The 22,268-nt window shown below is 45.6% G+C and overlaps 2 protein-coding genes across 3 annotated transcripts; one reads left to right on the top strand and one right to left on the bottom strand.

Moving 5' to 3' along the window:
* Positions 1–3,307: 3,307 nt before the first annotated feature.
* LOC119389570 (BEN domain-containing protein 5) lies at positions 3,308–9,923 on the bottom strand. The gene is made up of 7 exons (XM_049413618.1): positions 9,630–9,923; positions 8,460–8,569; positions 8,057–8,372; positions 5,714–5,850; positions 5,405–5,543; positions 5,036–5,110; positions 3,308–4,893 (listed from the first exon to the last, which is right to left on the bottom strand). Exons 1-7 carry the CDS (start codon positions 9,814–9,816, stop codon positions 4,769–4,771), a joined length of 1,089 nt encoding a protein of 362 aa, XP_049269575.1. The 5' UTR covers positions 9,817–9,923; the 3' UTR covers positions 3,308–4,768.
* Positions 9,924–10,202: 279 nt separating this feature from the next.
* On the top strand, positions 10,203–13,333 carry LOC119389550 (uncharacterized). Of its 2 annotated transcripts, none has more exons than XM_037656880.2 (5): positions 10,203–10,385; positions 11,191–11,340; positions 11,399–11,548; positions 11,827–11,895; positions 13,097–13,333. In XM_037656880.2, the coding sequence occupies exons 1-5, from the start codon at positions 10,278–10,280 to the stop codon at positions 13,331–13,333; spliced, it is 714 nt and encodes a 237-aa protein (XP_037512808.1). In that variant the 5' UTR covers positions 10,203–10,277. The 2 variants fall into 2 exon arrangements, with proteins under 2 accessions (XP_037512808.1, XP_049269579.1); XM_049413622.1 differs by having other exon boundaries at positions 13,094–13,333.
* The last annotated feature ends 8,935 nt before the right edge of the window (positions 13,334–22,268 follow it).

The raw sequence follows: 22,268 nt of genomic DNA, 5'->3' as shown, positions 1-22,268 counted from the left end.
ATCTCCGATCGCCCCCCTACTAGCTCAGTTCTCTGTTATTCTAAGTATAGTGTACTAGAACAATTTCCTAGTGACGCGTCCGGGAAGGAGCGCGCGTGCCCGTTTGTGTAGACGCCACCAGGTGCCGCCGCTGCGCCTTTTTCTAGTAGACCGGCCGCTGTCTACCGGTGCGTTTGACGTTGTCCGAGTTTGTAGGCGTTCCTTATGCAACGGATTCTTTTATTACAGCACAAAAAGACTGTATTTACTGTAGTATAGTGTAAAGAAAGTTTCTGAAAACCACGCCAACACACTAGTATCGACAACGTCGTCTGCTAGCGTAAAGGCTGCAGACCGGCGGATTCATTGAAGTTCGGGACATCGCCTCAGCAGTATGTATTCGCAACATTTATCATACACTGCACAAACCCAGCATGTATGGACCTGTTTTTCTTCTATGGCGCAATATCTATCACATTTAAATCGCGTGCTGGTCACAAACTACATAAAAGTGCACAGCAACGTCTGCGCTGCGTTCCTATGCCAGAAGGCCTACAAATAAATAAAGGCCTCGACAGACACACATTGATTGTGATAAAATTTTTGTACTTTGTTATCGGTTACAGAACCGCATCTAAACAAAATTATTCCGGCGTTTCCTTACACCATTTCACGGCGTACAACGAGACTCTCTTTTTCTTTTTAGCATCGTACATAGAAGCGTCTGAGAAAAAAAGAAAACAAAAACAAGTCCTCCACCGTTTTTTTCACAAGTGCTACCACGTTGAAAGTATAGCGTCGCACTATACAGACGAACGAAGTAAGCAGTAGCAAAGCGCGTCCGAACCGGCCCAAACCAGCCCGAACCGGCTCGGCGACTAGAAAAAGGCGCAGCAACGCCACCAGTGGCGTCTACTGGCGTTTGCTTAAACCGGCCTATTGTCCCTCCCTCGAGGACGCGCCACTAGGAGAATATTCTAGTACACTATAATTCTAAGCAACCTAAAGGCCTAAAGTTTGCGCGCGCGACGCTAGCGCCGGATGCTCCCCTGGTGGGCCGCTGAAAACGTCGAAGGTCGTCGGCTGGCTCGAGGAAGTAGAGTCAGTAGAGTCTAGCGTAATCGTGTGCGCGCTGCCGCGCGCGTTTTCGGCGGAGCGCGTGCTGCCGGTTATTGCATGTCCGAGTTGCAAAGAAAGCCACGTCATACAACAAGTCGATACGCACCATTCTTATGCCACGCAGTGCCGCATGAGCCTTGTGCCTCCTCTATTTTTCAGTGCCTGGGCGAACGCTCTCCTCGGGCCGTCGAGCGCGCGCTCCGCGTCCGCTCGCCGCTGCCGCGTGGTGGCGCTGTGCAAGTAGACAACGGGAAGCTGGCGCTGAGCGGCCGCGCGTATCACGAAGCTCACGATTTCGTGTTAGCATCCGAGTTTAATTGCATTTGTGCTATCTTGCAGGCTTTCACAGGTACAGGGGGGTGGAAAGAAACGCGAACATAGCGGCGCGCTGTTTTCATCACGCTCTAACCGCGGTGGCAATAAAAAGATGCTAGACGGTCTTTTATTGTGTCGTGGATGACGTCGTGTTCTCATCAATCATCCCAGTCTTGGGCAGTAACTAGTTACTAGTAACGCGTTACCGGTAACTAGTTACTTTTTTCGGTAACTTCTAACTGTAACTAGTTACTTTTAAGTTAGAGTAACTTGTAACTGTAACACTGTTACTTTTTACTTAGTAACTGTAACGGAAAAACCCGTTACAGCTACTTCTGTTATTTTTTAATTATCCAACAGCAACACTCGTTAAGGGGTATTCAAACGAGGCAGAAATCTGCGGCGGACACGGGGGTATTACGGATCACGTGACCTCGACGTCACGGTTAGTGAGCGGGCGCGAACCCCCCGCGTCTCCTCGGAGCCCTGACTCCGCCCCACCGTGACGCCCAACAAATTGTCACTATTTACGCAACATATTTCACTGTCGATCAGCTTGTATAGGTCCAACGACCGCCCCCATAGCCCACAGCCACGCAAAACCCTCTCCCGAGGCAAATCAGAGCAAGAAAATGCACAAGCGCAAAACTTGGAGAGGGCAATTGGCAAACTTTCCGTAGATGCGGGGGCGTCCAGGAATTTCAAAGCCCAAACAAAGCGCGCCGCCTCTTATGTCCAACGCGCAGTGTTCTGAGTGCCGTGCACAAAAGCCTCTGGCCGTTCCCATCGCTCCCATTTCCCCCGCGCCAGACGACCAGATGTCAAGGTCGTGCTTCAACGCTTGTAACCCCAGTCAAAAAAAGTCAATGGGTCCAATTGGAAAAATACCAATTGCCACCAATTGGTTTTCGACCAATTGGAATTTCGCCACCAGTTGAGAGCGCACCAATTATATCCAATTGGTAGACCAGTTTACGTCCAATTGGCAAACCATTTGGGCAGTACCGGTGGCCAATTGGTTTTCCAATTGCATTTAACTGGACGTAATTGAATCCAAATGGTGCGCAATTGGTCAACCTATTGAACACACATGGTCAACCAATTATAGATAACTGGTGTGCACCTAGTCAACCAGTCAATGTAAATTGGTGTCGAAATGGTCAACCAGTTGAAAACATATGGTCATCCAGTTAAAGCCAACTGGTTATCAATTGAACCTAACTGGTGCCCAATTGGTTAGCCAGTTGAAAACAAATGGTCATCCAATTAAACATATTGATGCCGAACTGGTCAACCAGTCAATGTGAATGGGTGTCCAAATGGTTAACCTATTGAAAACATATGGTGATCCAGTTCAAGCCAAATGGTCATCCAGTTGAAGCTGACTGGTGCCCAATTGGTTAGCCAGTTGAACACATATGGTGATCCAGTTAAAGCCAACTGGTGCCCAACTGGTTAACCAGTTGAAACCATACGGTCAACCAGTTAGAGCCAACTGGTGTCCAATTGGTTAGCCAGTTGAACACATATGGTGATCCAGTTAAAGCCAACTGGTTAACCAGTTGAAAACATATGGTCACCCAGCTAGAGCCAACTGGTGCTTAATTGGTTAGCCAGTTGAACACACATGGTCATCCAGTTAGAGCTAGGTGGTGCGCAACTGGTCAACCATTTGAAGTACACTCGTGCACAACTGGTGGTCTAGCTTGACCCGAATATTCTTCCATTGGCTGAAAAACATGGGCAAAGAGTACACCAGATTTTTGACGCAAAAATGATAGCGAATTGGACAAAAGAAATGTTGATCCTGAACAAAATGGTCTGGTATGCTTATTTGTGAATGATATGTAATGCACACACATCAAATAAAAACCATACAATGGAGGTACTTGTTTTACGATAATTTATTACTTTAAAAGCATTGTAAAAGTTATAATGACTAGCAAAAAATCAGGTACTCCTTATTCTTCAACTTGCACCTTGCCACACTTAGGAATTTCCTGTGTCCTTTTCCCTGAAAGTGTTGAAAAATACATAAGTGCATGAAAGTTACAAGTTCACGTCACTAATGTTACATATACACAGGATGCAACGATATTGTGGTGCTGCCCTTGAAGCACACTATGAATGTATCTGTGTTCTTGGCTGTAACAGATGGTGGAGAGACTTGCTGCAAAAAAGAAAAAAAAAGAAAAAAAAGCTATTCCTACACACTTCCACACAAAGTATGTAAATTATGTTGTAGTTACACCATAATAAACGAACAAGTTCTCTGTGGCTATAATGGAGTGATAGAAGTGGCTTTTGAAGCAGGAAAAACAACCTGCATAGGCAGCTCAACCACTGCACGCCAATGTTCACACGCAACTATTAGTGGCTCAAAGGCTGAAAATTAGCTTGGTTTGGTCACTCGGGCGACATACCCACAGTCGGTTTTGAAACAAATATAGCTAATTCAGCCTTCAGTTGACGTGCAGGTTGCACAAATTGTGCGAGCCTAGGCACAGATGTAGAACAATGAACATGAACAGCAGCCGTTTCACATATTATATATCGGAATTTCTTTATGCAATTAGTCTAGCACTTCCACATTAGATGGGCTCATTGTACAGACGTCCTCTATAAGCAAGGAACCCCATGAGCTCGAAATAACAATAAACGAATGTCAGGTGACAGTGGTATCACGCTCTTGCAAAGCAGGGTAACGGTGAAAGTGAAAGCTGACGCTAGACTCGCACTGTGGCATGGAGCAGCATAAAGTACCATGCTGCCGATAACTTTGACTGCACTTTCCCGCATTGTGAAGTCTAGGTGTCCGCACACATGAAGTGAGAACAAAACAACGCTGTTCAAAGCGGAAAACACCAGAAATCGTGGTTAAAAGCAACGCGTTGAACCGTCCACTTCCCTTCACCAGAGCAACGTGAATCACGCGATCCAACCCTGCACGTCATAACGACTGCAGTGCTCACGTCTCTAGTGGAGGACCTCGCACCCAATATATCTGTGTTTGACTGTATATTCTGTACGAGTTTCGTGCACACTGTAACATTTCTTTTTCCTGCTCAGCCTACATTTGAGGTAACATTTTTGTTTTTTCTGGCTTCAAACATTAGGGGGTCAGCCTAGAATCTGGGCTGGCTCAGATTTGAGTAAACAGTGTTAACTTGATGTGCTGCAAGCTCAAGACTAGCTTTCTCCACATGATACTTTGCATAGATGTAAGCAAATGCACTGGCATGGCATTTAGTCAGTATGATGCTTTAAACACTTTCTTTACCAGGCTGCATGTCATTTAAAAACTACATACAAAGAACCTCCCTGAAATTAGTCAAAACACATTTATAACAGCACCTCACCGTTTTGCCAGCCTCTCAAGGTCTGCCAGCTTCTCAACCACGAAATGGTTCAGCTGCTTGAGTGCAGCAGGCATAAGGGTTTCGGGAATCCCCTGGCGCTGCAGTCTCCGTCTGTAACAGTCTAAAACAAAAAGTTCACAAGGCCTCACTAACTGGTACGAAGAAACAATTTTTAAACAAAAATAGTCTATAAGACTACGGTCTGAAGCAGAATGACCAAAGACAGTTTGCACCAAAACATCATAAAAAGCATGAACACTTACCACGCATCACTTCCACTTTCCAAGGTGTCAGTGGAGCCTTTGCAGGCCGATCGGGAAATCGTGGACACCGCTTCCCTGTAAGACACAAATGAACGGTGATTAACTATAACACAATCTTTCTCTCTGTCTAGTCTTTCTATCTTGTAATGTCTTTATTCCCCTCACTTCTCTTGCATGCTTCACATGCTCCACTTCGTCAAGCGAAGTTTTCATTTAACACTTGCACCTGCTGTACTCGTAGTGGGGCTTGCCCAATTCCTTTGACGCATACCCACCTGAGGATTTTTGTTCACGGTGGACAGATTACAGCTGGCTTAAACAGCTCCGCTGTTAAGAAAGTACAAGGAATTCTATAGAACAGAAACACACCTTGCAAAGAGCGGTTTTTCAGCTGGTCCTTGGGCCAAATTCCCAGGAGGAGGTCCTTAACGAAAAGGGAATCCTTTTGATGGCCCTGAATGTGGTGCCATGCGCTAGAATTTATTTGAAGGCCACCGCCAATGTCCACCTGCATCAGGAAACGTATTGCAGCAAAAAAAAAAAAAAAAAATCATTTTAACAACCATTTAAAAAAGCAGCATTTGCTGTTTAGGCAAGCACAAGGAAAATTTCACTTATGATGACAACTGTACGTAATACTAAAAATTGCTGAAGCTGCCCTTCAGATGTGGACGTTACCATGGCATTCTCTTTTCTTGCGTAATCATCCTGTGGCGGTGTTTTCTCCCTAGGAATCACGTCCATGCTGTCAATATCCACTTCCCTCGTCGAGTGGTCTGGTCCGCTCTTAGTGGAGCACGAAGCTCTACTGTAGCCTGCATCATCAACACGAAGCATGGCTCATTACAAACAGCAGAACTCGGTCACTTTAAGATGACAGCATAGTCAGGAATCAATATTTAAAGCAAATGAGTTTCAATATAAAGGCTCACATCCAAAATATCGCTACATCCAAGAAAGAAATTGTACCAAAGGCAAGTACTGTACTGTACTGACACAAGAGTTTTTAATTTTTTGTTTTGTTTTTGTAACTAACAATTTGAGAACACACCTCATAATAAATGTGGAACCAAGCTACAAATATAACGGCACTTACTTATTTTTCTTTTTTCAAAGCAGCTTCACAGAGCACTCTAAGTGACAATGGCAACGTGTTGGGTCTGTGCAATGTTTTGCACATGCAACCACTGCCTGGTAAAACATGATGAAGAAAACACAGTACAAATGATCTGCTTAAAACTAAGGCAATAAACTGTCCAAAGAAATTGGAAACCCATAATCAGTGGTGTCTTGCAGTGATGGGAAAGCTGCTACAATTGCTCCAAGCTGCTACATTTCATTAAAGCTGCTACATCTATGCTACAAATGAGCACCATTGCTCCAACCTGCTACATTTCGTGAAAGCTGCTACATCCATGCTACAAATGAGCAGAACTGCTCCAAAGCTGCTACGCATAGCCTCCGAGATTACCTGGCAATGCGCTGCTTTATCTCGGAGGCCACCGTCAAGGGGATTTTTCAGCAACACCAGGTGGCAGATAGGCTGCCGCCTCTCGTGCCATTCGTAGGCAGAGCCAATCCAATACAATCCAATGCGTGGGCACGTGGCTGTAGTTGTGCGTAGGCTTGTCACTGTGTAGTGTCGGTCATAGAGTTTCCTAAAATGACCTAGAGGGAACTCTGGCACTGCGATCTTTCAGCCACCATGGGAATGATGGGTAGTACACGGATTTGCCTAGTCTTCGTGCTTGTGGGCTTCGAACGCACTTGTGGCTTTGTTTATTGCTATGTTTTGGTTTTCTTTCGGATAAAAGAATGTATCGTTGTGACCTTCGTGACCAGATTTGAATCGGTGAGCCTAAAGAAGTTAAAGTGGTGAAGTGAAACTGCTGATTTTTGCTGAACTTCGTTTTGCGACAAAGCAGATGCAGGCGACGCGGAGCCAAGCGGAGCCTAAAGAACGAAGTTTAGACAAATCCGTGTACTACCCATGATTCCCATGCTGGCTGAAGTGCGATGCATTGCAGCTCCCATAGACACTAGCGCCAGAGTTCCCTCTAGTAAGTATTGTAGGAAACACTATGGTGTCGCTACCTGGTGGCACTGTCGTTTGAGCTGAGTGCAGTTGCGGCTCATTCCCAGTTTTCGCTGCGTGCCGCAGCCTCGCAGTCGTACCGGCGAGGCTGTCTTTGTGTCAACCAGTCTTCATATATTTGTGATCCTAGGCTTTGTTTAAAGCTTGCGTTAGTTGCGCCGTCATTGAACTCATGCGCACACTGTATTTAATACTTCATTTTATTGTATAATAAAACCATTAAAACGCCATCTGACCTGTTTTTTTTTTTCGTTTTCGCAACCTGCTACAAAACTGAGGGCAGCTGCTACAAATCATCATTTTTCCTGCTACAAAACCTGATACAAAACACTTTTGGCCATTCCCATCACTGTGTCTTGGCATAATGAGCATTTAATTATTGGGTGACAAGTTCTTTCATGCTCTGCCGACTTGAAAAGCCTTTTGTGGTCCTATGCAAGATCGTCACCACTGGTTGGAAGAAAAGCTCTCCAACATTGTATGGCGAGCTCATGTTATAACTGTAATACCTTTTTATATAATTTTCTTACAATTCTACGAAGGCTAACTCTCCCCTTATTTTATAAATGTGTAAACATGGTATGCACAAACATCTCCCCTTGTTTAATTTTATGATTTGAAATTGTAAGGAAGTTTTAATTTGAAAGAAGCCTATAATTTAAACAAAATAATCTAGGTAGAGGCAATGCTTACACCACTGGCGCAGCCAGGGGGAGGGCCAGGGGGTGTTCAAAGCCCAGCCCCAACATTTCAGTTTGGCAATATAGGCACACATACAAATGCATGCATGAACATACATAAAGTATAGTTGAGTCCCCCCCCCCTCCAAAAAAAAATTGCTGGCTATGCTACTGGCATACAAATTACAAATAAGTCCATGTAGCAGCCACAGAAGCCATAAAACTACAGAAAGCTGAATTCCATACCTGTGCCTTCATCTATGGCTGTCAGCATTTTTTCCTGCAGCCTCATGTTCAGCTGCCTCAGCTTCATGGCCTCCTGCTCCAACTCTTCGTTTTTGTTTCGCAGTTCCTCAATTTTTTTGCACTTTCTTTCCACAAGGCCTTCAAGTCTCTGTACCTTGTACTTCAGCTCAGTGACTAGGCCACCCCTATCGTCATATGTTGGCCTCTTTTTCTGCTTCTTTAAAGCAGCTTCTTCCCTTTGCTGGATGTCGTCAGTTTTTTTTTTTAACATGTCCAATAGCTCCTGCTTTGGGCCAGAGGGCTTTTTTGCAGGACGCTGCACACAAAACCAAAAAACGTATTATGAGGCTGTTTAAAGTCATACAATGCATAAGCAAGGATACAGCACTACGTAAACAAGTACCTCTGGCTCGACATCATCGTCTTCATCTTCGCCGTCAGGCGAATATGCCATTCTTTCAAATCTAAGCCTCTGCCGGCCTCTTCCCTCCGCCTCCAGGTCTTCTTCTGATTCTGGAAAATATTAAAGGAATACACATTGAAAAATCTTAAAAGAAAACAATTTCATTATGAGCCATGGATGTGCGACTAGGCTGCACTGCAAGTACAAAAGGAAACACAGAACAGTGGCAACAGATTTAGTGGGAAAGAATATTATGCTGAGTGTATGCTTAAATAAGCCTTCCATTTATATGAAAGGATCCTTAGAATTTTCAGTAGTCCTTGCATCAATCATAAAAAGTGCATGCTCTACATGCAATAAGCCTCAAACAGAAGCAGGGAGAATAAATATATTTGTGCGTAGTATCACAGCAACCATGAAACATTTTCATGTGCTCATTAACTGTCTTTGTGTATATGCATATTGTGTTAAGAGGGAACAAATACACTTCATATATATATATATGCTTAAATCCAGATTTTCTTTTCGTTTTTCTTTTTCATTTGGGAAGGGGGGGGGACCTCACTGGTGGGCATATTAATCAATATCATGACTACTGCATGAACACTCGCGATCAATAATTATTTTATTTGACCTACGTAACAGTGCTCTAAGGGCATGAAGTCAGCTGCGAGGGACTCGAGTTCGCCACGTGCGGCACGTGGCGAACACGTGCCGTACGCTGGAAGCTGCGCAGACAAACGTCAAAAGTGAGGGAGGAGAGGGGTATGATCTGGATCAGTGCATACATTTCAAGGGCAATTATCGAGTTGTGCTGTACTGCATGGAATTATAGCACGACTCGGAAAATGGAAAGAAAGGCGATCCCTTAAACATGCATCTCGCCTAGCAACAAGTTTTATTGAAGAAGAGATTGGGCGCAAAAGACAGTTGAGCATGTATGGTAATTTACTATTATACTACACTAGCTTCTTTAGGTGTATTTGGAAATTACGGAAGTTACAAGAATATATTTAAATTACGCTCATTTCAAGACAAAAGTATGTGTCATTGTTCAGACCGACCGCACGCATCGGATAGCGTCCACAACGATAGGCATATGCGCACCGCGGAACACAAGAAATGCACTTGACAAGGCAAAATAAATGTGTGCTCAAACGAACAGCTTACCTCCCAGAGCTAGAATCCGAGCCCGGTAAAAGTCCGAGGTCCCGTCCGGATCGGTCCATTTCACCGAATAAAAGAACTTCGATTTGAAATCCTTCGCGTTCTCGGGATGGAAGTTTTCTATGTCTCGAATGTCCACAACCGCAAGTTTTCGATCATCCTCATACCGCACTTTTGCGTGCGTGATCATTCTTGCGCTACTGTACACACGTGAAAGAGAAAAAGGTAACGCAGCCGACAGATCCAGGATCGTAGTACAACTTCTAGAACACTGCGATCGTAGGCAAATCTAGCATGTCTGCGCGACATGTGCGCGATGCACGCAGGTGCACGTGCGGAATGTTAAAAGTTCACGAGCCGCGTGCTCGTACTTGACAGATGCATGTTTGCATGTAAAATCATCGTGCTGCCTGACGCATGTGACCTGTATATTAATATGTCTAATTTATTTAGTTTTTTATGAGTATATAGTGGTTTACCGGGTATACAGGTATTACTAATAAATGAAATACTGAAATACGAAACTGGACACCTTTCGTCATGCTGAACCAGCAGTGCCAGCCAGGTTGTGTTATTCGCTGAGCAACAATCTGAGGATCATCTACACGTGCAACAACAAATCGCCTGTTGGAGCATGTTAATGCGATCATAATGGATCAACTTCCAAAGAGAAAGAAAAGAGGCCCATATAAACGATACATCAACCATGGATCGGACTTCGTGCTACCGAGAAGTACTAAGAGGGCTTGCCAACACAATGTAAGTTTACCTTCCTTTTTGTTCTATCGCCTTCAATACGCATGCGCTTGTGTTCAAAGACTCACAGAGGACTGCATGTTTTGGTTCGCATAGCTAAAAAGCCTAGCGTATTAACAACGGCTTGTGCGGGCGAACAACCTGCGTTTGTCTGCACATGTAGTTGTCGAAGGTCAACGTAAATATCAGCGGCAGATATCGCTCGGCGGTCATACCGAACTACGCTGTAACATACTGTTTAGTGAACAATGAAGACTTGTATTTCTGCGAAATTTCAGTACAAATAAAGCGGTTGTGAACGGCAGCCGTTATTTAAGCAGATCACTGCAACTAAGTTAAACATAGACTTAACAATGTTCAGCACATCAGCAGAAAATCTGTACTTGTGCATTGAAAGCACTTGTCGCTGTTCAGTACATTGCATCTGTTAGAACATTTAAAGCGGACAACGTTTATGTATGAATTCACAGCTTGCGTGAAATTGTTACGATGTTCTCAGGAGTTTTGCAACTATACTGCCTACAGGCTAGTTATATTTCACAGTAGTGCATAATTCAACTATTTTGTCCGCTTTGGATGTATTATTAGGTGTAGTTTGCAAAATTGTGATATCTCTTTTCATTGCTGAGGTAGAGTCATTGCGTTCGTTTTTTTTTTTTTTTCAACAAAAAGTAAACCCAATTAGAACTGAAGCTGTCATTCGCAAAAACAAAAAGCGTCCTCTATTATGATATATTTAAATAGCAGCTCTCAAAGTAAAGCGTCCTCTTAAGGCATGCACATGTCTAAGATCCTTTTTTGCATTCAGGAAGTGCCTACGGACACAACCTCATCTGATGATGAAGCAGTCTCCAACAATGCAGCGCCCGGACTAAGCCAAGCAGCAGGTCAAGCTTCAGTCTTGTCAGATATAAACAGCGTACTTCAAACTGATACGTTGAGTAGTCAGGATGAACAGGTGAGGTAGTATGTTTCAAATGTTAAGTGTATTTTATTAATAAACTGTTTTGTCACAGGAAACTTCAAACGACGCTTGTGGTGCAGCGGCCTCCAGCATGGCATCTGCTGCGGTCAGTCGCAATACTTCAGAACTGCAAGCAACCAATGATGGGCCACAGCATGCCATCCCGATGATTTCCCACGACACATTGCTAAATGATGAAGAGGTACACACACATACCTATATTTATATGTGTATGTATATGTATGACCAAACTGTTTACACCAAAGGGGTTGTTCGGACTAGTGAGTAATCTGCAATGGCATCACACAGACATGGCAGCACTTGTGCCTGTTGTGTCTCCATGTGTGGTGTCGTTGTAGATCTTGCACTAAAAAATCGAACAAGGCTTTGCCACAAATTAGGGTGGTGCTGATCTCTGTCTAGTTCCCTTTTCTCTTGGTTTCATTGTTTTTGTCTTTCTTTTTTTTTATTTTTTTGCAGCTTTCCATGTCTGATGATGATGGTTCAGAGCAACATGATCCTGGAGAGCTGGCTTCAGAAGATGACATGGTAGGTCCATCAGAAATTGCAAAATTTACACAAACATGGTTGACGTCATTAACTGTTAGGGGCCCAGTTAACATGTTTGGGCATTGCAAATACTGAAGCTCAGTGTAGCTAACACATTTATTTTTGCTAGATATTAAATGTCTGCCGTAAAATCCCACCAGTGCTCTTGAGAACAAGCAATAAGTAATGTAATCAAAATTGTACAAGGCACGAGAACTTCCTGAAAGGTACTGCATCTCTTATTACTTGCTTTAGGACATAGGGGCTGCTTGGTTATAGCAGTGTAGCCTCTGGTTGCTGATTGCAGAGTGTATTTGCAGGCTATTTTTAATTTTCAGAAACCTCATTCACATTGCCTCGTAACCAATTTCAAATTTTTGAATCGCATGCTGCAAAAATTTTTAGAATCAGTTGAGTAAGTGCGGAGTTGAAGTTATTTGTCGTATGCTTCAAGCGCTTTCTCTCTCCTTTCGTGCCAGCAAGCACACTGAAAGCTACGGAGGGAGGGGAATGGCAGGGGGCAAAAAGATGCGACCCTTCGTCAGCATGGGTCATGATCTTGAGCACCTTCTTTTCTTGTTTTTCTTCGAACACGCGGCTTAATTTCAGCATGATCGCGAGTGCGCTTGGGGGTACGTGGCAGCATCCCGCAGCGGCCACGGTAACTATGCAGCAAATCAGCCAATCGCTGTGGATGTGGGTATATGGTGCAAAAATTTGGGTATATGGCATCAGTTGTAGAGAGAAGGGGGATCAATTTCTAGCTGACTGAGAATTAATTGTAAATTCTAGACCATGTGCCGCACTATAATGTTTGTCTCGGTAGCCTGGACTACTGATCGGCAGCATTTTCTGATTATACTAAAATAAGCATTGCAGGGCCCCTTTAAAGCTGAAAACTAAGCACAGCAACTGTTTTCCATTTAGAATAAACGCTTTAGCACAAGTTTACTGCTTCATGCTTGTCAAATTTTCTTTAGTAACATATTGATTTGGTTGGTCCATACAGTAGGTTACAAAATCATTTATTTAATATTACCTGCTTAGTGTTCAGTTAAGACATGCCTAATAGCTCTGGCTTTCTGGCTCCTTTTGGGGTCTTAATTTATTGTCCTGCTTTATAGTCGAACTTCGACCGTAAATGTTGATGGCTGGGCACCTGCTCCATTTTTAGTGACTATTTCTTTTCTCCTTTCCGCAGCAAATGCCTAACAGTCCCACAGCGCCTGGTCATGGTGGCAAGTCGCTTTTTGGAGAGTTATTTACCGATGTTGTGACTGAAAGAGTGGTTCTGTCTAGACGCGATATTCTCCTCATGGTGCTGAAGCACGCTGTCAAAAATAATTCATCATTTGCAGGGCTGACCAGCATCTTATCAACAGAATTTTCGAACGACCAATATTGCCTCATTCACGTTACCAGCTCTCCAAACTTTTGAGCAAAACAGGCACAACAATGACATATTATTGTTTTTGCCCCAAATGCTTCACACACATAGAAAATGCTGAAACAAATGCCTCTTTTCACTGCACAAAGTGTGGACACAAAACTAGTGTTTCTAGTTTATCTGATATGCCTTTTTTTGTGACTCTTGATGTGGAATCGCAGTTGCAAAGATTGTTGAAAGACTGTACACTTCTTGACTTAACAAAGCCACTTAACCATGATGGCTCATTGGGTGATCTGTATGATGGCGAAATGTACCGCAATTTTGCAGCTGCAACACAGCAGTGTGGTCCCAGAATCAGCTTCACATTAAATGCTGATGGCACACCGCTTTTCAAGTCAAGTGGCACGTCCATTTGGCCTATTCAGCTAATTGTAAATGAGGTTCCGGCTGAGCAGAGGATGTCAAAACTTGTGCTTGCAGCATTGTGGTTCTGGAAGGAGAAGCCACACATGGAGCTTTTTCAGAGCACATTTGTTAAGCAAATGAGCCAGCTTAGCGAAAGTGGCTTTGTCTTGGAGCAAAAGGGGCAACTTCAGACATTTAAAGCTTATTGCATTTGTTGTGCGGTTGACTCGGTTGCCAGGGCACCTATGCAAGGTGTCACTCAATCTAATGGTTATTTTGGGTGTAACTGGTGTTTACAGAAAGGTGAACGAGCTGGTGGTTCAACAAAGTACCCTGTTCAGCCAGTTAACCCCACTGAGCGTACAGAGAGCCAGATGGTTGAAGACATGACAACTGCAGTTAGGCAAGGAGTGACCGTTCATGGTGTAAAAACGGCATCTCCATTGATCAGCCTGCCTTATTTTCACATTGTAGCAGGATTTGTTCCTGATTACATGCATTGTATTTTACTTGGAGTAGGACGACAATTCTTAGATTTATGGTTTGAGTCTTCTGGTTGTGCTTACTCTCTAAGCCGCAAGCAACACACAATCGATGAGAGGCTTATGGCTATCAGGCCACCAAAGGATGTGAAAAGATTGCCAAGACCAACGAAGGAGCGGAAATGGTGGAAGGCGAAAGAGCTGGAAAATTGGATATTGTACTACAGCATTCCAGTACTTGATGGCATTCTTGACAGAAGATACCTTCAGCACTGGGCATGCATGGTTGAAGCTTTGCATATTATGCTGCAGTGCAGCATAGAAACTTCTGAGCTGACTAGAGCTGAGAAACTCTTGTTAGAATTTCATGTGCGTTCAGAAATGCATTTTGGAAAAGCTTTTATGACATATAATATGCACCAGTTGACGCATATTGTAAAGAGTATTCGTGACTGGGGACCCCTGTGGGCACACTCTGCGTTTCCATTTGAATCGGGAAATGGGAGCCTCAAGGAAGCTATCAAAGCTGCAAATGGGATTCCCCATCAGCTGTGCAGAGTTCTGCAAATTGAAAATACTGTGATGGAACTGCAGGATCTGGCTGTCAGCCCTAGCGTGGTGCAGTACTGCAATTCTTTTGATGCCAAAGTCACACACAAAAGCAAAAGCAGCAGTGATGGCACCCGTTTCTTTGGAAGTGGTATTCCTATTCCACCAGCCTGTTCATTGCCTGAGCAAGAAATCCCACCACCTTCTGTACAGTACAGAAGAATGATGGTAAATGGTTCAATCCTGACAGACTGCTCATACGCGTCAAAGAAGAAGACTAATAGTTCAGTTATTCAACTCTTGGATGGGTCATTTGCCATTATTGAAAAGATCATTTTGAGTGGTGATAACACATCCATATGTGTCCGGAAACTTCGGTGCCGACCAGTAAATTATGACTTGGTGACTGTAAACCATGTGCAAAAAGTGCTATTCAAAGAGTCGCCGGCAGTAATTATTCAGCCTCTAGAAATAAGAAGTGTTAGTGTATTAATCAATTTGGAAAATGTTTCATACGTATGTGCACCTCCCAGCACCCTTTCTCTGTAGTCTTCTTGTTCGACAGTTCTATGTTCCCTAGATGCTCCTGACACAGGTCTGATAGTAGAATGGCCTAGAAAGTATGCACATAATTTTAAATAAGTAAACAAATGCAAAAATTAAACCGTAACCCGACTGAGCAGCACTCCTTCGTGTGCACTGGGTGGGAGGGCGTGTGAAACATGCAGTCAGTCCTGTACGGAGGACAAAAAAAATTACACCATCTCCCGCTAAAGGGGACCATGAGGCGATGCGAAGCCAGAGCACTTGCATGATCGCGTTCCGTTGGCATTCATTGGGCATGTTACCGACCTTGGATCGTTATTAACGTTGTAGGCGAAGGTGAAACGGTTAACGAATGTCATTATTGAGCACCGTCTAGTACTTGAGGTATGCACTTTGCTTTGATGAGGATGGCTTTGTGGTCGCTGAAGTGAACCGTGAGGGGATCTTGGTGCAGTGGGTGGATCTTGAAATTGGTGAAGACATGATCAATGCATGTGCCATGAATGGTAGTTCGCTGCCCTTCGCTTCTCAGCTTTGTCTTGAGTGGACGCAATTGGGCTGATGCTGACGCGTGCTTGCGTCAGCCCACTCACTGATGGGACTGTTGCTTCCATCATGCTTCATCGGAAGCACCAATGGAGTCAAGCGGAGTCAACCAAAGCAAGCGCTGCGCTGAACACGCGCTGCGCTCTAACCGCTTAGAGGAGGAGAGTAGCGCATGCACCGTGAAAGCAGAAGCGAAAACGCAGAAGCGCAAGCAGGTGCTGGTAGAGAAGTGGAGAGAGTAACGCGCAACTGTCGGAGAGAGGGAAGGAGGAGAGGTGCGCATGCATAGTGTGAGTGCAGACTACCACGGCGCATGCGGATCACCACGCCACGTTACATACCCCTGAGCAAGAGATGCGTCGCATTTAAATGGTGAAGAGCTGGCAGATGCTGCCGATTTATGGGCCTTCAGTGTCTGTGTGTCGATATCTTAGGACTTATGTCTTTGGAACTGTCAGGATAAGCAGATGCAATTTCGATTAATTCAACATCCATAAATCACCATTTGCATTTGACCCGCCGCCACATGAGTCAGTTGTTTGAGAATGCTGGTAATCCAAAGCAGCACATCTCGCTGCAACATGAAAATCAAGGGTAGCCCCAACCACTGATTTTAGCGAGCTATTTTAGGTGTTTTAGCCCTTTTCGAGGAAGCAGTTGATATAATCACTAAGAGATTATGGAACACTGCTTTCCTCATTTGCTCATTTTCTTTGGAAGAGTGCTGGTGATAGTGCAAAGCAACAACTGGTGCATTTGTTCATCACATAAGGAGGTACAGTGACTGCTCATTGTTCTCTTGATATATAATGAAAGCCATGCCTTTGTGGCATCCAAAAATGCGAAATACCAGCAGTACAAGCTGGGTTTTGTGCACGTGAGCACTATTGCAGCTCTAATCACACTGGTGTGACCGTACATTGAAACTTGCATTACTTGGAAAATCATCGCGAACATGACATCTCACAAGATGGAAGACACAGTATGAGCACAGTCTAACAATTGAAGTTTATTGAAACAAAAACGAACGCATGTAAAACAAAAACCATGCATGTGCAGGAACTTCCGGTCACGTGAAAGAAATTTCTAACCAGCAAACTTCATGGGGATCCATTGACCTCTTAAAATTGCAAAGTTGCCTAGATGCAAACACCTCGTGCCCAGTGTGTACTTGTGCAGTGCTATCAATCATTCAGTCTTGTCAGAGTGGCATATGTCATTCAAGTTGCTGTGCCTTGTGAAATTTTATGTGCACTGTAAATTTGTCATTTAATTTCAAATGCAGCTATGTATAAATTTTGTGCATTTGTGTATGATTTTTTACATATGTACATATATTGCATGCATGTTATTTTTGTGTTTTGTTTGTGTGTCCTTATGCCTGGACTTGCTGTATTTTTGCCCATTTTAATAAACATATTGCTGTGGAACGCCATGAACTTCTCTGAAATGCTTGGTTGTCTTCTGTTATGCAAACAGCAGTAAGATTATGCTGCTGTGCTTTCATTAATTTCAAGAACACTACTGTGCAGAAAGAGGTTGCGTAGTGTATCTATTAAAATATGTCCAGACTAATCTCAAATGCTTGCACTGCTGCCATTAGTGGCATGCATTTCTCATACATTTTTCAGGAGTTGAGTCTTCTTCCAGTGAACCTGCTTCATTTTGCACTAGGAAATGGTATTTCTTCTAAATTTCGAAATATATGTTAAATGCGAGTCATTTTAGTGAACCAAAGGCACTTTGACTGTTTCTATCTATCTAGCCGCTTACGTCTGTGTTCTCGTGGTTGTCTCTTGGTATATATCAAAATCGGCACAGGAGCACTTCAATGTATGATGAACACAATCTGCAGGCCATGACTTAACGCGACTTCCCTGTGGCATGCATCATGAAATCCTTTCCACCAGTCGTGTGGCACATACCCATGGTATGCGGTTAAGTGCTATAAGTGGTTCATAGTCTATATCATCCCAGACTTTGGAAATCTTAACGAACAGCGTGAATGAGCCCGTTTCATTGATAGGTGAATTATCCAGATGGCATCGAAGAACAAAAATCATGGCTCTAGCCGGAATCAAACACTGGCATTCTGCATGGCAGTTTCCACAGAGTCGCTGCTTCAAACTGCTTTGGAAAAATACCCTGTACAATCCTTCTGTCAGGACAAATCTAATTGTGGTTGCAGAGTTGCCTATCCTATTTATTATATCACTGTGATTAATTTACATATGTGCACTTATAACTGCTAGCTATATTCAAGCGTTGCACTTGTCTGTAGATATGCACATCATTGCTCCATAGTGTGCACTTCGTGGCGATGAAACTGACATGTAAGTTGCAATGTGAGCACCAAAGTTATGTCGGGCCATAAGCTACCCTTCAGGCGCCAGTGTACTCGACATGCCTGGTAAGTCCACGATATGCGCAGAGCTACTAATTCACACAAAGACATCGATCCACCTCATAACGCTTAAGGCTCAAAGCAGAAAATCCGGCATTGGCTGACGCATGCTTACTGCTTCACACGACTGATTCCCACAATGCGTGGGACCTGCCAGATTTTTACACTCCATTTGCACTACACCCTTTGTGCACTAACAGGAATCGTTAATCTCATATCCATGTGAGTGAGCATTGCTATGTCTACACAAAATACTCAAGAAAATAAATAATTAAAACAAGCGATGAGGCTTGCTTGTAGCAATGGGCCTATTTTCGTCCAGGCATTTGCTCTGCAGGAGACTGAAGGTACAGCTTCTACGAGCACAGCTGTAGGTCACACAAACCAGCAGAGCTAGCCGCATTTTTAATTGCACCATATTCAAAACGCTGTTAATGCTATTACTGTCCCACTGTTTTAAGTTAGGATGTACCTTATAATAAATACCACAAATCTAGAAAAAAAAGTAGCTTGTAAGGAACATAAATGGCCTAAAACTGCAACTTGGGGCACAGCCTGATGAAGGTTTCAATTCAGAATGTGCATACATGGCACAATTGAATGGAATAGATAAAAATTATTATGACGACTCATTGAGCCTGGAATTCTGCCCCGACCTATAGCGATTTAAGTTGCCATTTTAATAACAAATGCCAAGTTTTATATATATCAAACAATTTTAATCGGAAGAAAAACGTCCAATAGGTCTACCCAATTGGAGTTGTACAACCAATTGGACCAACAAGCATTCCAATTGGGAGGCCAATTGGAATGCTCTGTTCCAATTGTTTTCCAATTGGAATGTGTGCAACCAATTGGACCAACAAGCATTCCAATTGGGAGACCAAATGGCAAAAAGTGGACCAACTGGAATGACCAATTGGAACTGTGAGGTCCAATTGGTCTTTCCTATTGGAGTGCGGCATTCCAGTTGGTTTCCAATTAATCCCATTTGGGACCAATTGCTAGAAACTGGTATGACCAATTGGACCCATTAACTTTTTTTGACTGGGACAGGCGTCTTCGGCACGGTTCCCCGTAGTTGTCGCTTCTTCTCCCTGAGTGTCGCAGGCGGTCATTCACGGAAGACGCGATAATGAGCCCCGGGAGCAGCGGAGGGAGCAGCCCCGCTGACGGGATGGCTGGCCCGGCCCGGCATGAACGGAATCAACAATAAGCGCTCCACTTTTCCCATGCCATAAAACTGAGGGGCGCGCACGGCGCCTCGCCTCCACAGTGACCGCTACCCAAGGACACTGCCACCCGATCCTGGTGTTTGCGCGGTGGGCCCCGCGAGGACCATTGACGGAAGCTTTCAAGAACCCCGCTGCGGCATGCAGTCTTCGTCGCCTCTGGCGGGAAGGGGAAGGGGGTCTTCTTTTCTTCGAGGCGTCGATTAAGATAATTGGTGTAAGCACTTTACGAGGCCCGGGGTCCGGTCAGCAGAAGTTGGACGTCACAGCAAAAAGAAAAAAAAAGTTGCCCGGGAATGTAGAAGGCTGGACGAATTTCGGGACACCCCCCCCCCCCCCCCCCTTTCGTTCATGAGCCAGCGTCGTCGCATTGTTTACGTCGTCAAAGCCATGCCCTGTCCAACAGTGTTCACCAAGCTCCGTCTAAGAACGCGCTGCATGGGTGACTTTAAGGCTCTGATATACTCCAGCGTAACGTCGACGAGCGAGCGCGCGCGTCACGGCGACGTTACGTCAGCAAAAAACAGCCCTCTATAGTCCGGCGTCCGCTGACCGCCGACGCGGCCGACGGCTTCTGGCGCGCTCGGGCGTCGCTCGGCGCCGAATAGATGCTGCTGCATTTCGCGCCAGACGCGCCAGACTCGCATGTACAGGAACCTGCTTCGCGGGCTGTTTCGTCGGTTCTTGACAGGTGGCGCGGGCGTTCATCTCTTTACTGCGCATGCGCTCCTCTAGATGCGATCGCACCGGCGCGTTGGAGCCGGCTCGACTGTAGCGGAAACCGATTTGCGCCTGGCGTAGCGTCGCCAGCTCGGCGTGACGGAACGCAACGTCCTCGCGGGCGCTCGCGTCGGACGTCGGAGTATAACAGAGCCTTTAGCAACGATTCCTTTCCTGATCTTTTCCCACGCGTTTCGTCGCTTTGCAATCCCCGCATCGTATTTATAGATGATCCCGCACTGTTCGTCCGCAGATGTACGGTCAGGGTTTCGCGAACCTGCGCGCTCGTTGCCTCGCCGCGTTGAAAACCCCGCTTAGGGCCCGCTCACGCTAGCGGCACGGCAGCTTGCCGTTTGCCGTTTGACGTTCTCAGGCTGCCGTGCGCAAGCGATTTTGTTCGCGCACGTCAGCCGTTCTTTGCCGTTGGAAGAATAGGTCCGGGCCCGCTCACGCTAGCGGCAAGCATGCCGCAACGGCGCGGTGCCGCGCAACGTCCGCCGTCGCCGCACGCGCGAGAGCTGTCTTACTTGCACGGCAAACTTCGGCGGCGAGCCTCCGAAAAACATGGCCGCACTGCCAGCAGCGGGGACCGCCTCGAATCTATCAAGTGGCCGCCGTGCGCTCTGTAGCGTGTAAGCTCCGGACCGATGCTTCCATTTGCTTTAGATTCATGTCCTTAAGCTTCGACAGCAAAGTATTCGTACCTATTCCGCCCCGTTTTGGAGAGCCATACTCAAATAATCGATGCTGTAGGCTTAGCGAGTCGAGAAGGGCGCTTCCGAATGCTCGGAGGACATAGATTACGCGTTTGTTAGTTGTTTGTAATCCTCCATAGCTGGCGCCACTTGACCTGGCGCCAGCTTGGGGACACTTTATTTGGTTTTACGCGACGCTTTCTTTAATGCCGTACAGACTAAAACGCTTTATTGACTGCTGGAACCATGCCTGGCAACGACACGGACGACATCCGCACTTTCAGCATGAAAAGCGCGGAAAAAAAAGCAAGCAGCGCGAAGCGTCCCGCGACAGACGCACACGACGCGGAGAGCCGAAAGCAGACGACGCGGCGCGCCGTAGTCATGGTAACCGCTCCTCCGTCACCGATTGGCCACGTCGCTCTCCGGCAGACGGCGAACGGCAAGAAAATGGGTCTCGGACCTATTCTTCCAACGGCAAAGAACGGCTGACGTGCGCGAACGAAATCGCTTGCGCACGGCAGCCTGAGAACGGAAAACGGCAAACGGCGAGCTGCCGTGCCGCTAGCGTGAGCGGGCCCTCCGAGACCCATTTTCGTGCCGTTCTCCGTCTGCCGCAGAGCGACGTGGCCAATCAGCGACGGAGGAGCGGTTGCCATGACTACGGCGCGCCGCGTCGTCTGCTTTCGGCTTTCCGCGTCGTGTGCGTCTGTCGCGGGAGGCTTCGAGCTGCTTGCTTTTTTTTCCGCGCTTTTCACGCTAAAAGTGCGGATGTCGTCCGTGTCGTTGCCAGGCATGGTTCCAGCAGTCAATAAAGCGTTTTAGTCTGTCCGGCATTAAAGAAAGCGTCGCGTAAAACCAAATAAAGTGTCCCCAAGCTGGCGCCAGGTCAAGTAGCGTCAGCTATGGAGGATTAGAAGCAACTAACAAACGCGTAATCTATGTCCTCCGAGCATTCGGAAGCGCCCTTCTCGACTCGCTAAGCCTACAGCATCGATTATTTGAGTATGGCTCTCCAAAACCGGGCCGAGTCGGCACGAATACATTACTGTCGAAGCTTAAGGACATGAATCTAAAGCAAATGGAAGCACGAGTTCGGAGCTTACACGCTATAGAGCGCACGGCGGCCACTTGATAGATTCGAAGTGGACGACAACCGCTTTTGGCAGTGCGGCCATGTTTTTCGGAGGCTTGCCGGCGAAGCTTGCCGTGCAAGTAGGACAGCTCTCGCGCGTGCGGCGACGGCGGACGTTCTGCGGCACCACACCGTTGCGGCAGGCTTGCCGCTAGCGTGAGCGGGCCCTTAGCCTTCGGTGTCTACGAGCCTTTAGTTGAAGTTGGAAGATCGTTTCGTCTGCATCGTCTAGTTTACGCTCCGTATTAGTCCTCTTTCTGTTCGACAGC

Source organism: Rhipicephalus sanguineus, chromosome 1, assembly GCF_013339695.2.
Source record: "Rhipicephalus sanguineus isolate Rsan-2018 chromosome 1, BIME_Rsan_1.4, whole genome shotgun sequence".
NCBI classification, from domain to species: domain Eukaryota; kingdom Metazoa; phylum Arthropoda; class Arachnida; order Ixodida; family Ixodidae; genus Rhipicephalus; species Rhipicephalus sanguineus.
This window is presented reverse-complemented; position numbering and strand designations above follow the sequence as displayed.

Coding starts and splice junctions, on each gene's coding strand:
- LOC119389570 (XM_049413618.1), bottom strand. CDS start 9,816: ATGATCACGCACGCAAAAGTGCGGTATGAGGATGATCGAAAACTTGCG. Junction 8,373..8,459: donor ACGATGATGTCGAGCCAGAG/GTACTTGTTTAC, acceptor TTTTGTGTGCAG/CGTCCTGCAAAAAAGCCCTC. Junction 5,851..8,056: donor AGCCATAGATGAAGGCACAG/GTATGGAATTCA, acceptor TTGATGATGCAG/GCTACAGTAGAGCTTCGTGC.
- LOC119389550 (XM_049413622.1), top strand. CDS start 10,278: ATGGATCAACTTCCAAAGAGAAAGAAAAGAGGCCCATATAAACGATAC. Junction 11,341..11,398: donor TGAGTAGTCAGGATGAACAG/GTGAGGTAGTAT, acceptor GTTTTGTCACAG/GAAACTTCAAACGACGCTTG. Junction 11,549..11,826: donor CATTGCTAAATGATGAAGAG/GTACACACACAT, acceptor ATTTTTTTGCAG/CTTTCCATGTCTGATGATGA.